General features: G+C 43.2%; 1 protein-coding gene across 1 annotated transcript in view; it reads left to right on the top strand.

Annotated features, from left to right (window-relative positions):
- LOC137418273 (uncharacterized) overlaps positions 1 to 8,056 on the top strand; it is a 52,219-nt gene extending 44,163 nt beyond the window's left edge. Inside the window, exons 4-5 of the mRNA XM_078782418.1 lie at positions 1,026 to 1,272; positions 7,148 to 8,056. Coding sequence (XP_078638544.1) covers positions 1,026 to 1,272; positions 7,148 to 7,551 — 651 coding nt within the window. The 3' untranslated portion in view covers positions 7,552 to 8,056. The remainder of the gene's footprint in view (positions 1 to 1,025; positions 1,273 to 7,147) is intronic.
- The last annotated feature ends 6,603 nt before the right edge of the window (positions 8,057 to 14,659 follow it).

Genomic DNA, 14,659 nt, shown 5'->3' with positions numbered 1-14,659 from the left:
TGGTTTCTTGTTTGTTTGTCCAGGTGATATCTCCTTTGAGCTAGGAATCTGAAATTTATGTACAATGGCGAGCAAGTGCTTTGGCAAAAATGGTATTTTTTGTTTTTTGATTGATCAAGTAATTGATTACTTATTTTATTATTATTGTCGATTAAGCACTTATTTATTTCCTTTCTCATCTGGGCAATATCTCAGGCACCTTTTGAGTTAGGAAGCTGATATTTGGACATGCCAATGACCAAGTAATTTGGCTGTAAAGGCTAATTTTGATTTATTGATTAATCAATTAATCAATGTATTATTTAATTATTGGAATAATGGCTTGGTTAATTTTTTGAAGTTACAGATTTGGATGAAACGGTGGTGGTTTAGGTATTTTAAAAGCCAATTGATTAATTATTTGATTATTTTATGACTTTTTTTTTTTTCATTATTAATCATTTATTTATTTTCTTTCCCATCTGGCCAATATCTCAGGCACCTTTTGAGCTAGGAAGCTGATATTTGGAAACGACAGTGACCAAGTGATGTGGCTATAAAGGATATTTTTGATTTATTGATTAATCAATTAATCGATTAATTTTTTATTGATTAATCAATTAATTATTTAATGTTTTCGATCAATGACTTATTTAATTCATTTTCTAAAATTTACAGCTTCAGATGAAGCACTAGTGGTTTAGTTATGGTATTATCCAATTGATTAAGAAAAAATTTTATGATCATTATTTATTGATTTTAATTATGCAATTAATCAATTATTGTACACGTCTCTCACCCAATACAGTCTCTATGCGCTGCACTGCCGCAGGTGCCCCAGCAATGCCGCGCTGGAGGATATTTCATTATTTGGCATGGGGGCAGTGGACGTTGAATGTATCTGTACTTGTTTTAATTACGGTTTATGAATGTATTTATACTTTTGTTTTGAGCATATAATCCAAATCCACTTTCCATCCACACATCATTGTTTTGTTTGGTAATCCATAAAAATCTCCTGCTGATTTAATTTGTTTTTCTTCCAGATATTGGTACATTATGGAAGATACATTATCCAAACCCAAGACAACACTCGTTTCTCCAATCGTTTGATTGTCGTTGATGGAAACACAGATGATGGCAACGTATCTCTGCTCCTTACAAACATCACTTCATTGGACTCTGGGATCTTTACCTGTGTGGATCAAAGTGATTCCCCATATCGTGTCATTTCACAAACCAAATTGAGTGTTCGACTTCCTGAAAGACGTGAGACAGAGGCGTGTCATACAGGTAAATCTTTACTGTATCATTACCATTACAGGATTCAATAGCTACGGGCTGAATTTACCAAAGGCGTTTGGAGAGCGTCTTGCTAACACACACCTAACCCTTAAACGTTGGAAAAAACACATTTGTACGAGCAAAACTAATTGCGCGTTTAAATAGCAATTTAGGAAGGGAGATTAACAGACGTTTAGTTGTGCGCGTCTAAACAACCAATTAGTGCCCATGTCTCCAACATCCAATTTAAATGATGCATTTGAACAGAATGAAAGCGCCACGGACAATTATTGTTGGAGGGGATTCAGTGCATTGCTCCTCATCATAGGCTGATCCACGATATCTTACACTAGATTCAGTAGCCAACTAGAACGGCACTCAGTATAGAGCAAACCCCCCGCCTGGTTGGCCATATCACTCAATGGTGAAGAATCACTTAAAAAATTATTTTAGGTGGATCCGGATCCCGAGCTTCACCAAAATTGAATCCATTCATCCTTGTCACACACACAACCTGTCCAACAGGTTTCGTCCAAATCCATCCATAATTTTTGAGATATCCTACTATGTATCATTTTTTGTCCCATCTCCCAATGGTGAAGAATCACTTAAAAAATTAAATAATTCTCATATCCGAATCCATACTCAGATCTTCACAAAAATTGAATCGATTCTTCCTTTTCAGACACACAACCGGTTCACCAAGTTTCGTCCAAATCCGTCCACAACGTTTTGAGATGTCCTGCTATGTATAGTTTTTGGCCCCATCTCCCAATGGTGAAGAATCACTTAAAAATTAAATAATTCTCATATCCGAATCCATACTCAGATCTTCACAAAAATTGAATCGATTCTTCCTTTTCAGACACACAACCGGTTCACCAAGTTTCGTCCAAATCCGTCCACAACGTTTTGAGATGTCCTGCTATGTATAGTTTTTGGCCCCATCTCCCAATGGTGAAGAATCACTTAAAAATTAAATAATTCTCATATCCGAATCCATATTCAGATCTTCACAAAAGTTGAATCGATTCTTCCTTTTCAGACACACGACCGGTTCACCAAGTTTCGTCCAAATCCGTCCACAAGTTTTTGAGATATCCTGCTATGTATAGTTTTTGGCCCCATCTCCCAATGGTGAAGAATCACTAAAAATTAAATAATTCTCATATCCGAATCCATACTCAGATCTTCACAAAAATTGAATCGATTCTTCCTTTTCAGACACACAACCGGTTCACCAAGTTTCGTCCAAATCCGTCCACAACGTTTTGAGATGTCCTGCTATGTATAGTTTTTGGCCCCATCTCCCAATCGTGAAGAATCACTTAAAAATTAAATAATTCTCATATCCGAATCCATATTCAGATCTTCACAAAAGTTGAATCGATTCTTCCTTTTCAGACACACGACCGGTTCACCAAGTTTCGTCCAAATCCGTCCACAAGTTTTTGAGATATCCTGCTATGTATAGTTTTTGGCCCCATCTCCCAATGGTGAAGAATCACTTAAAAATTAAATAATTCTCAGATCCGAATCCATACTCAGATCTTCACAAAAATTGAATCGATTCTTCCTTTTCAGACACACAACCGGTTCACCAAGTTTCGTCCAAATCCGTCCACAACGTTTTGAGATGTCCTGCTATGTATAGTTTTTGGCCCCATCTCCCAATGGTGAAGAATCACTTAAAAATTAAATAATTCTCATATCCGAATCCATATTCAGATCTTCACAAAAGTTGAATCGATTCTTCCTTTTCAGACACACAACCGGTTCACCAAGTTTCGTCCAAATCCGTCCACAACGTTTTGAGATGTCCTGCTATGTATAGTTTTTGGCCCCATCTCCCAATGGTGAAGAATCACTTAAAAATTAAATAATTCTCATATCCGAATCCATACTCAGATCTTCACAAAAATTGAATCGATTCTTCCTTTTCAGACACACAACCGGTTCACCAAGTTTCGTCCAAATCCGTCCACAACGTTTTGAGATGTCCTGCTATGTATAGTTTTTGGCCCCATCTCCCAATGGTGAAGAATCACTTAAAAATTAAATAATTCTCATATCCGAATCCATATTCAGATCTTCACAAAAGTTGAATCGATTCTTCCTTTTCAGACACACGACCGGTTCACCAAGTTTCGTCCAAATCCGTCCACAAGTTTTTGAGATATCCTGCTATGTATAGTTTTTGGCCCCATCTCCCAATGGTGAAGAATCACTTAAAAATTAAATAATTCTCAGATCCGAATCCATACTCAGATCTTCACAAAAATTGAATCGATTCTTCCTTTTCAGACACACAACCGGTTCACCAAGTTTCGTCCAAATCCGTCCACAACGTTTTGAGATGTCCTGCTATGTATAGTTTTTGGCCCCATCTCCCAATGGTGAAGAATCACTTAAAAATTAAATAATTCTCATATCCGAATCCATACTCAGATCTTCACAAAAATTGAATCGATTCTTCCTTTTCAGACACACGACCGGTTCACCAAGTTTCGTCCAAAACCATCCACAACTTTTTGAGATATTTTGTTCACAAACGGACAGACAGACAGGGGTGAAAACATAACCTTCATCCACCTTTGGTGGCGGAGGTAACGAAATGATTCCTTCGATAGATCCATCCATCCATCCATCCTTCCTTCCTTCCATCCATCCATCCCTCCTTCTCATCCATTGATCATGGCAAAGACAATCTGTGAATGTGTACAATCTCTGTATCCAAGCTATGGTTCCCACGTGATGCCACTCTTTGTAATCTGCATCGATGATGATGATGATTGAAACATCCATCATATTTTATGTTTTGTTTGTATGTATATACAGTATAAAATGCATTCGTGGCTATCCATTTATTATGTATGCAGATCTCGTGACATTTTGCCACTCCTTCGATACACTTATATACTTCCTGGCAGTTTAAATTAACTTTAGAATCAATATGAGAGTACAACTGCAAACAACCCTTCACTCTTCACCCGTCGTCATCATCTTCATCCAGATGCTCTTGTTCCCTGTCAGTCGAATGTTGGTTTCCACAGTCGTCATTTCCATGACATGTGCACAGTTCTGTGCGAGGAAGACTGCTCTGACTACAAACACAACTGATGACACATCTACTCCTTCTGGAACAGGAACACATGAGTCCTCCTAGGAGCTCAAAGGCCATTGGTCCCTTGGGTTACACAGCCACAAGTTTATCATCCTGCTTTTCCCCAACCATGTTGCTCTGGGAACCCAATACCTGGCTTGGCTGTGTGTGATGACATCCACATCATGGTTTGCCAATATGCTCATTCTGCATGCTCTTCAAAGCTTGCTTCACATGGGGGATGTTTGGCTAGTGACTTGTCCTTTTTGTTGGCTAGCTTTAGCCGCAGGCAATTGAGGTCGATGTGAACACTCTTCTCTTTTTCCACCAATAAAGGGGCGCCCTACATCTGGCAAATAAAATACATTTACTTCTTCATGCAGGTGTATGAATCAAATTGGCACCCTTTCCATGAACTTTTCTAGAACATTTACTTCTTCATGCAGGTGTATGAATCAAATTGGCACCCTTTCCATGAACTTTTCTAGAACATTTACTTCTTCATGCAGGTGTATGAATCAAATTGGCGCCCTTTCCATGAACTTTTCTAGAACATTTACTTCTTCATGCAGGTGTATGAATCAAATTGGCGCCCCTTTCCATGAACTTTTCTAGAACATTTACTTCTTCATGCAGGTGTATGAATCAAATTGGCGCCCCTTTCCATGAACTTTTCTAGAACATTTACTTCTTCATGCAGGTGTATGAATCAAATTGGCACCCCTTTCCATGAACTTTTCTCGAACATTTACTTCTTCATGCAGGTGTATGAATCAAATTGGCGCCCTTTCCATGAACTTTTCTAGAACATTACTTGGTTCCTCCTCAGAACACAAGGTCCTTGTGAGGACTCAACCGGTACGAGCATGCAAGAACGTTCGAGGACTTTCGACCATTTCTTCTTCTTCTTCTTCTGCCATTGCACGGCACCTGGATGCCAACCCCGATAGTGCAGACCAGTACAATGCAGATATGTTCAAGATATTGAGCCGAGGTCGGAGTACGTTGATGTGTTAGAAGCAAATTTCATCCATTCCACGGACCCTACATTGTGTCGTCAAAAGGAATTTGCACATTTTTATTTTGTCCAGCAGGCACATGAGATTTTTTGAATGTCCCTGATTTTCTATTCTTCTACATTTTCTAAAAGTTATGGAATGTCCGTTCTTTTCTCTACTTTGCCACATGGCACATACCCTTATATAAAAGTGCCTTTTCTGTGCCCCTGGTATTTTACCCAAGAATATGAGTATAAGTGCCGATGTGAAGCTCCGTACGTGGGCCGTACAACCCTAAGGTTGGCTGATCGTATCAAACAGCCCCCCTGGCGATTCGAGCAAAAAAGCTTGGGAGTGAAGACACAACCGGCACGAGCATGCAAGAATGTTCAAGGACCGTCGACCATTTCTTCTTCTTCTTTTGCCATTGCATGCCACTTGGATGCCAACCCCGATAGTGCAGACCAGTACAATGCAGATATGTTTGAGATATTGAGCCGAGGTCGGAGTACGTTACATCTACATATGTTAGAAGCAAACTTCATCCATGACACGGACCCTACATTGTGTCGTCAAAAGGAATTTGTACCTTCTCTCTCATTCCCTTTCAACACAGAAAGATTAAAGGTATTTCGCCTGCCGCTGTCCAGGGTAATGATGCAAATGGTGCGTCGTCGATGACTCCAGCCAATCGGAGCCCGGGACATACATTGGTGACTGAGCCCACCAATGGGCGTTCAGAACACCAATGACGTCATGAAAGAAGAACCAATCGGTGTCGCTGTTACTTAGACATGCTTATAAATGCACTAGTTCTCACCTCTTCCGGTCTCTGCTGTGAATCACCTTGAAGAGAACAGCATGAAAAGCTTCGGTGTTATTGTCATTATGTCGTGTTTCTTTTCCTGTATATTAATGACAAATTTTGGAAAGTTCGGTGGTAGTCGTCTTCTCTTCCGTGTTAACTTAACTGGGCTTGGTTCCATTGTAACGTCCTTGCTGCCACATAAAATGCACAGCATGTTAACAACGCTGCCAGAAGTTAGTGAAACTTTAATATCATTAGCAAGCTTGTTCAAATTTGTCTGATGATTTAGGCGAGGGGTGAGCACCACGTACAGACCGGGAGATAGACAGACTTCAAATGGAGCAGTGTCCAGCTGAAAAGGCGACACTGACCAGACCGTAACCGTGACCACCACGATTGGACATTGGACACCAATGTTGATTTGGACACCGACATCATGTTTCTGCCATATATGAGTTGAGGCTGCATTATGCATTGAGGCTGATATATATATCATCTGAGATTCTGTGGGTAATGGTTTATCACGACATAAGTTTGAGAAGTCATCATGTGACGTTGACCTTGTTTGATCTTTGCTTCACAAAAACTGCACCATCCACATCATGACTTCAGTTTGACTGGAGAGATGATGAGCTTTAAAATGGTGTGTGTGTGTGTGTGTGTGTGTGTGTGTGTGTGTGTGTGTGTGTGTGTGTGTGTGTGTGTGTGTGTGTGTGTGTGTGTGTGTGTGTGTGTGTGTGTGTGTGTGTGTGTGTGTGTGTGTGTGTGTGTGTTCGTGTGTTCGTGTGTGTTCGTCTGGTAGGTGGTGCCTACCGCTCACCTAAAACAGGTTCTACACAAACACACTTGGTATCCCTGATTCGGATGGAAGGTGTTTGTACCCAGGACGTTGTTTATCCTGAAACGGATTAAATCTGTAATATTTTGGGTGTTTACTTATGATTTATAATAATTGTTGTTGTTTTTGTTTTACAGGGAATGCGGTTCCTTTCACCATCATCGCATTTCTTGTGGTGATCATTGTTGTGCTCATCGTGTACATTGTGGTGTCCAGGAAAAGAAAGTTTAGATCACATGTTTCACAAAATAGCGATCACACTGCAGTGCCTGATCAGTGTATGGAGGAAAGGCTCAGAAAGTGTGTTAACGACGTTAGAACTTTTGAGAATGTTGTTCCCCATGTGCATTGTCAGAAGATTGCAAAGGTATCTGGGTTTGATGATGTGCATCATGATTCTGTTATCGAAATGCTGGAATCGCACAGTGAACAACTGCCAAACGACTTGATGGAACTGGAAAGAGTGAATGTGCTTGAGAAGGAGGAAGAAAAGACTGATGAGGTCCAATTTTCCCCCTCGATTTCCGACCATCGTCAGTGAATACAGTACATTACAGGTTACTTTTTATTAGCCCCCGTTGGACTTGGTCTGAAATGCGTGTCTTCTTATTGAGGCTGATCGTGTTGACTTCGTGATCACATCCAATATGGCTGACTGGCGGCCATTTTTGTTCTAAAAAAACAAAAAAACAAACCCGATGTTGAACACGTCCTCGACCATTTCTCAGACATGCATTTACCGATCTTGTTCATACTTTGCACACAGATCATGAAAGACTGCTTACATGTGTACGTCATTTTCTTTTGAGATCAGATCCAAGATGGCTGACTCGTGGCCATTTTGTTAAACGTGTCCCCAACCATTTCTCAACCAAATTGCATATTGTCGTATAATGCTTTTACTTATTTAATATTTATGTATTGGTTCACGAGTTATCAAGTCACCACTATATTCGTCGTGTGTGTGTGTGTGTGTGTGTGTGTGTGTGTGTGTGTGTGTGTGTGTGTGTGTGTGTGTGTGTGTGTGTGTGTGTGTGTGTGTGTGTGTGTGTGTGTGTGTGTGTGTGTGTGTGTGTGTGTGTGTGTCCGTCCGTCCGTCCGTCCGTCCGTCCGCAGCATAACTACCCGATGATATCATCCGATCTTGATGAAACTTGGGTGGGAGGTTGATATCATTATCTAGTTGTGTCCTGCGTAGAGTGGGCGTATTGCACCCATTGTGGGCGGAGCGACGCCCGAAAAAGATGTATTTTTAGGGGGTAATCCAGTTCAAGCTACATCTTCTCCGAGGGGTTTGGTGGAATCTGACAGGGGTTTCGGTATTTGGTTAGGCCAATGTCATGTGTCTAGCCCCACGGAGCTCGATTTTTCATTTTTCTTTTTTTTTTTCCATTTCATTTTTCACCGACTTTTCGGTATTGTGTAGCTATCTAACCTCATAACTGATTATACATTATTTTCTATCTCATTTCAAGGTCAGTAACCTTCGTTTTGACATTTCCGGGCCTGGCCCGTCCGGGCATGTTTCGGTTATAGTCCGTCCTTTGTCATTGAATACTCCTCGCTCATGAACCATCGTCGTCTCCTGACTTTATTTTATTTTGATGATTAGGATGTTATTTTATGATTAGGATATTAACTATTGATATTGACTTCCGTTTCCGGTCTTGCTGGCGAGGGTTCGTTTATTCTCAGCTCTCCATGCTATCCATCAAAATCGAAGTTAAGTAATTGTTCCCATTTGTATTTTCGTTATAACTATTTATTTTATGGTGTATATATTGTCTCCCGACGAAGATTTTCGGTGCAAATCTTTCATACCTGTATTGAAAATCGTGTTAATTCGGGTCGTGTTTTGAGGCCTTGTAGTTGTACAGTGAACACTGTACAACCTTGAGGCTTTGTTTTTCTCTCAGCGGTCCGTGTTTTTGTGATCCAATAACTTTCGTTCTCTGTTTTCCCAATCTTTTCACCCCTTAGCCCTCTTCCTTGTGTAAATCACAACTCAAAAAAATCCAAAAAAAAAACATTTCCTTCTCTGTTCTCATTCGTTTATTCATTCTTATTCGTTCGTTCGTTCGTTCTTCGACCACGTGTTTCTCCCCCATTTCCCCAGATAGATTGTCAAATTTCAACTCGTTATTTTATCGTCCATGCGTTATTGTTTTGATTATAGTTACTTTTGGTTTGAATTTCCTGTAACTTGTAATTATTTAATCGTGTTCTGCTCCTCGTGTACGGCCTTGTAGTTGTACCCCCGTCGGTGTTTGTTATCTTAATCGTGTTTTGCTTGGCTCTTAGTTTTTTTCCCTTCTACCCCGAACATAATACTCTGTCTAACGTTCTAAATCCCCACCTCCCCCCCCCCCCCACCCCCAAAAACCAAACAAACAAACAAAAAAAACCAAAAACATTTATTTTCCTTTCTCCACGTGTACTGTTGACTCATCCTGTATTTTCTGTCCAGGTGTGCTGTTCGCCCCGCCCCCATTAACTCCTTGCCATCCACCGTTTGCCCTTCACGTGACTCGTGGTGGAGCCCCCCGTTGGTATTTTTGTGCACATAAGATTGTTCACGGTTCTGTTTAAATATTATTTAAATATGTATAACCTTTCCCCTTCAGTGTTTTACTCAGTGGTATTTTACAACACGCTGTTTTTCTTCCTATTTAAAAGGCTTTTCTCAATTTCCTCTCCAACTCATTCCACCTCAAAAAAAAGAAATTCAATATCTTATACGTCTCCCTCACTACATGGTCTAAATTCACATTCATTCCATCCCTCCTCCATCATTCTGAACCGGATTGCTAACTTGAAAATCACAACAAACCCAATTTGTTTTCAATGTTCGTCTTTCATTAATCATCCACTTTCTAAACTCCCCTCTTGCCCCTCCCATCCAAATCCCTCCCCTTGCACCTACACTCCTAAACTCCCCCCTTGCCCCGCCACACTTAAACTCCCCCCCTACCCCTCCACTCCTGAACTCCCCCCTTGCCCTTCCACTCCTGAACTCCCCCCTTGCCCTTCCCCTCCTAAACTCCCCCCTCACTCCTCCCCTTCAAAACTCCCCCCCAACCCCTCCCATTCAAATCTCCCCCCATACCATTCCTCTCCAATTCTCCCTCCTCTCCCCTCCTCCTCAAAGCTGCCTCCTCCCCACTTCGTCTCCCTTCTATCTCATACCTCCACCCCCCCCAACCCTCTTCTTTCCTCTGCCCCCCCTCAAACAACCCCTCACTGTGCCTCATCCCTTCACCTTCAAACCTTTCATCCTCCTCATCCTTCCCTTTCTTGGAACTCTTCTGCAATCGCTGACACACTAACAACTGCTCTCCCTACCTCCCCCTCTCATCCTTCATCTTACCCTACTCCTCCCCTCCCCTGTCCTGTACCCGATGCTCCCCCTCTCTCTTCATTAACGGTATGGACCTCAAACATCCGGGGCCTTCGCTCAAACCTGACTGATCTCTCCATACAGGTTGCTTCTGACAATCCAGACTTGATCTGCTTAACAGAGACTTTCCTCCTTCAAGATGTCTCTGATTCCTTAATATCTCTTCCTGGTTACTCCCTCCTCCGGTATGATAGACCTGAGCCTCGGCCTGGTGGTGGGGTGGCTATCTTTATCAAAAACTCTCTTCCTCACTCTCCTTGCACTGCCCTCTCTCCTCCTCACCCCCAGGAGTACCTCTGGCTACGGCTTCCTCTCCGCTCCCACCTTTTGTTCATATGTGTTCTGTACCGTCCCCCAAACAGTGATGACTCCATCTACATTTCACTGTCTGACAACATGGACCAACTTCTATCCACTCATCCCAACTCTCTCTTCCTCATATGTGGTGACTTCAATTGTCATCATGCCACCTGGTTGGGTGTGGGTTCCTCTCTCACCAGTCATGGCACCTCAGCAAAGGACTTCTGTGACTCACTGGGATTGACACAATCTGTCAATTTCCCGACCCGGATCTCAGCCAATGGAGTATCTTCTCTTCTAGATTTGGTTATGACTAACTTCCCTGCTAATGTCTGCTGCTCTTCTTCTGCTCCAATCGGTTCTTCTGATCATGTGCTTGTCAAAGTGGACATCTCTCTGGCCATTCTCAGAGAGCCTCCTCAGCGTCGACGAGTCTGGCATTTCACTCAGGCCGACTGGGACGGTCTTCAAGCAGCCATCAATCGTCTGGATTGGTCTCCCATCTCCACTGCCTCTGACATCAATTCTTCCTGGGAATTCTTCCAAAGCAAACTGATCTCTCTCATGCACAGATTTATCCCATCTCGCCTTCAGTTGTCTTACCCTTCCTCCCGTCCATGGTACACTGAATCTTGTGGTGAGGCAGTTGCCCTGAAACAACTTGCCTTTGCCTCTTGGAAGGCTAATCCAACTGAAGGAAATCTCAGTTCCTTCCACCAAGCTCGGAACAAGTGTGTGTCTACCCTCAGGAGTGCCAGGAAGCACTATCTCTCCTCACTCAAGAATGAACTCTCAAACCTGTCTCCTTCCTCCAAATCCTGGTGGCGTCTGGTCAAATCCGTTTCTGGTGTTTGTTCCCCCTCCATCCCCTCCCTTACCTCAAATGGCCACACAGTTGACATCGCACGTGACAAAGCCAAATGCCTCAACTCTGTGTTTGCCTCAAAATCCTTAGTCCCAAACCCATCTCTCTCTGTTCCCACCTTTCCCAGTCGAACGAAACTGCTCCTGGACTCTGTGACCTTCTCTCCTGACAAGGTGGAGGAGTTTTTGTCAAACCTCGACTCTGATTCTGCAACTGGACCAGATGGCATCAGCCCACGGGTCCTAAAATCCTGCTCTGCCGCTCTATCTCACCCTCTCTCTGTTCTTTTCACCCTATCTTTTGCTCAAGGTCATCTGCCAGCATCCTGGAAATCAGGAAACATTACCCCTTTACACAAAAAAGGTGCAAAAACAGATCCTTGCAACTACAGACCAATCAGCCTGCTCCCAATTATCAGCAAAGTCATGGAATCCATCATTGCTTCGGATATGAAATCTTTCCTCTTCTCCAATGGCTTGATCTCTGATCATCAATTTGGTTTCAGACCAGGTCACTCTACTCTGGACATGCTGCTTCTGCTGTCTCAACAATGGATGGAGGTCCTCAATGCCAAACAGGAAATCAGAGCTGTCTCCCTTGACATATCACGTGCCTTCGATACGGTCTGGCACCCAGCTCTGCTCACCAAACTCTCCTCCTATGGTATCCATGGAAATCTCCATGCATGGCTTGCGGACTTCCTCTCTGGTCGTAGTCAACGTGTGGCCCTGAATGGATTTCTCTCATCTCCCCTTCCCGTTCAGGCTGGAGTTCCCCAAGGCAGTGTGCTGGGCCCTGTGCTTTTTCTGGTCTTTATCAATGATCTCTCCGACTCTCTGGAAAATCCTCTGTATCTCTTTGCTGATGACTCCACTCTCTGCCGCTCCATTCCTCTTCCCTCAGATCGGCAGTCTGCAGCCTCCTCACTCTCTGAAGACCTGGACAAAATCACAGACTGGTCAAACATGTGGAACATGTCTTTCAATCCTGACAAATCTCACACTCTTACTATGTCTCTCCGAAAAGATCGACTGGACAACCCTCCCATCTACTTTCTCAACAATCCACTCCAAGAAGTTCTGTCGCTCAAGCTTTTGGGTCTCACCATCTGCCATGATCTTTCTTGAGAAAACCACATTTCCAAGCTGGCCTCCAAAGCCAGTCGCCGACTGGGCATCCTCTGTCGTGCGAAGTCCTTCCTAGGCACACCTGAGCTCCTCACCACATACAAGGCTTTCATCCGCAGCTCAATGGAATACTGTTCTCCCCTATGGGCTGGTGCTCCTGCCTCACACCTGGCTCGGCTTCACGCTGTTGAATCCAAAGCTTTCAGAATCATTGGAATCTCCCGCGATGAAGCTATCTCTGAGGGCCTTTCACTCACTCACCGCAGGCAGGTAGGTGGTCTTTCTGTCTTCTACCGACTCCTCTCCGGCCTTGCTCCCCCAGCTCTCTCTGTGCTCTGTCCCCCAAATATTCCTACAGGTCGCACAAGATCTGCCAGCCACCCTCTGATGGTTAAACTGCCAAAATCTCGGCTCTCTGCTCACCTTCACTCTTTCATTCCTCTTTTCTCCCGCCTCTGGAACAAACTCCCACACTCACTTCAATCACACTCCTCCCTCCTGGTCTTCAAAACAGCTGTTCACCACCATCTCTTATCTTCCCCCATCCAAAACCTTGATCTTTTCTACCCCCACTAATTCACCCCAGATCCACCTTGTTTGAAATTCCAACTTCTTTCCTGGAAGTCTTGGCAGTGTCCATATGTTTTATACCTCTCCCACCCCCCCCCCCCTTCCCATGCCTTCCCCCCAAAGCCCTCTCCCTCCCACAGTTCTCTCGATGTCTCCATGTCTCTCGGTCCCTGCTCTCAAATGTTGTGTTTGTGTCCTTCCCCCTCTTGTCTACCGCTCCCGATGTTACTTGTTTTGTGTGTCTGTTTGTCTTTCTGTGTGATTAATGTTCGCTCTTTCACGAGCCTCGATCTTGTATACAACAAAAAAAAAAAAAATTAAATAAAGGTGTTTTAGTGAAAAAAACTTTCGACTTCCCAATGGTCTCCTCCTCCGTTAGACTGGGGTTAAAGCATTCATTCCAGTGTTAGTCAAGTCCACTTGGTCCGAGTCCAGGACCTGTGCTGAAAGTGTATTGTAAAGTGGGAAAATAGTGAATTTATTTTTGCTTATGTATTATGTAAATGAAGACAATAAAATATCAAAACCGGCTAACAGTGTAACTTGTCACTTGCATCGATATTTTATTCCATAGTTTGGTCCTCTTGCTGCAGTTCACTCATTCTTTTCCGAGTGCAACGTTTCTGATAGCATACGATTATTGTCCACAAAATACGGAAATAAAAATTTGCATTTAATTTGTCAAATGTCAAAGTTATGAAAGTCAAAACAGCATCAAACAAACATAGCTCAAATTGTAGACATTGATGGCGGATCATACACGAGATGGAATGAAGATGCTGCAGGCGTCTTCAACCTGAAGGAAATAATTCAAACCGAAAACAATGTGAAATGTACAGGGGAAAATAATGAAAGGATTTATTTAATAAATATCGGGACAAGGAACGCGACGGAAGATAACTATAATCCTAAATTGGGACGTCCCCACACAGACTTCACATATGAAACCACGGGAGAGCATGAATAAAATAAATGTCTCGTCGTGTTGTGGAATGTGGTGCGTCTTATCTGTCTGCTGCCGTCCAGGCCCCAAGCTCGCGTCCAGACGCGGTTCCGGTTGGCACGAACACCCTTCTCTGTCACGGGCCGTCCCGCGCAGCACAGCACACAGGCACCAGGAGCACGAACAACAGGGGAGGATGATCGTCAGCGCTGGTCTCTCCACCAAAGTCCAAAGGCAAGAACAGGTCCAACACAAAGTGACAGTCCAGAGCAAGAGGCCAAGGGAAGAGAGGAAAATGCCGGCGAGCGAGCAGTTTTACTGGTGCTGGTGGTCCTCTGACGTCAGTTTGCTTCCCCTCCAACCAGTGCGTCGCTTACTTGTTCGCCTTTCGCGCCCTTCTTCGTCACCAGCGCTTTCCCTCCAACCAGTGCGTAGCTTGTTGGTCGT

Source organism: Myxine glutinosa, chromosome 1 (assembly GCF_964187855.1).
Source record: "Myxine glutinosa chromosome 1, kmMyxGlut1.1, whole genome shotgun sequence".
NCBI classification, from domain to species: domain Eukaryota; kingdom Metazoa; phylum Chordata; class Myxini; order Myxiniformes; family Myxinidae; genus Myxine; species Myxine glutinosa.
Note: the sequence above shows the minus strand (reverse complement) of the source record. Positions and strands in the feature narration are given on the sequence as shown.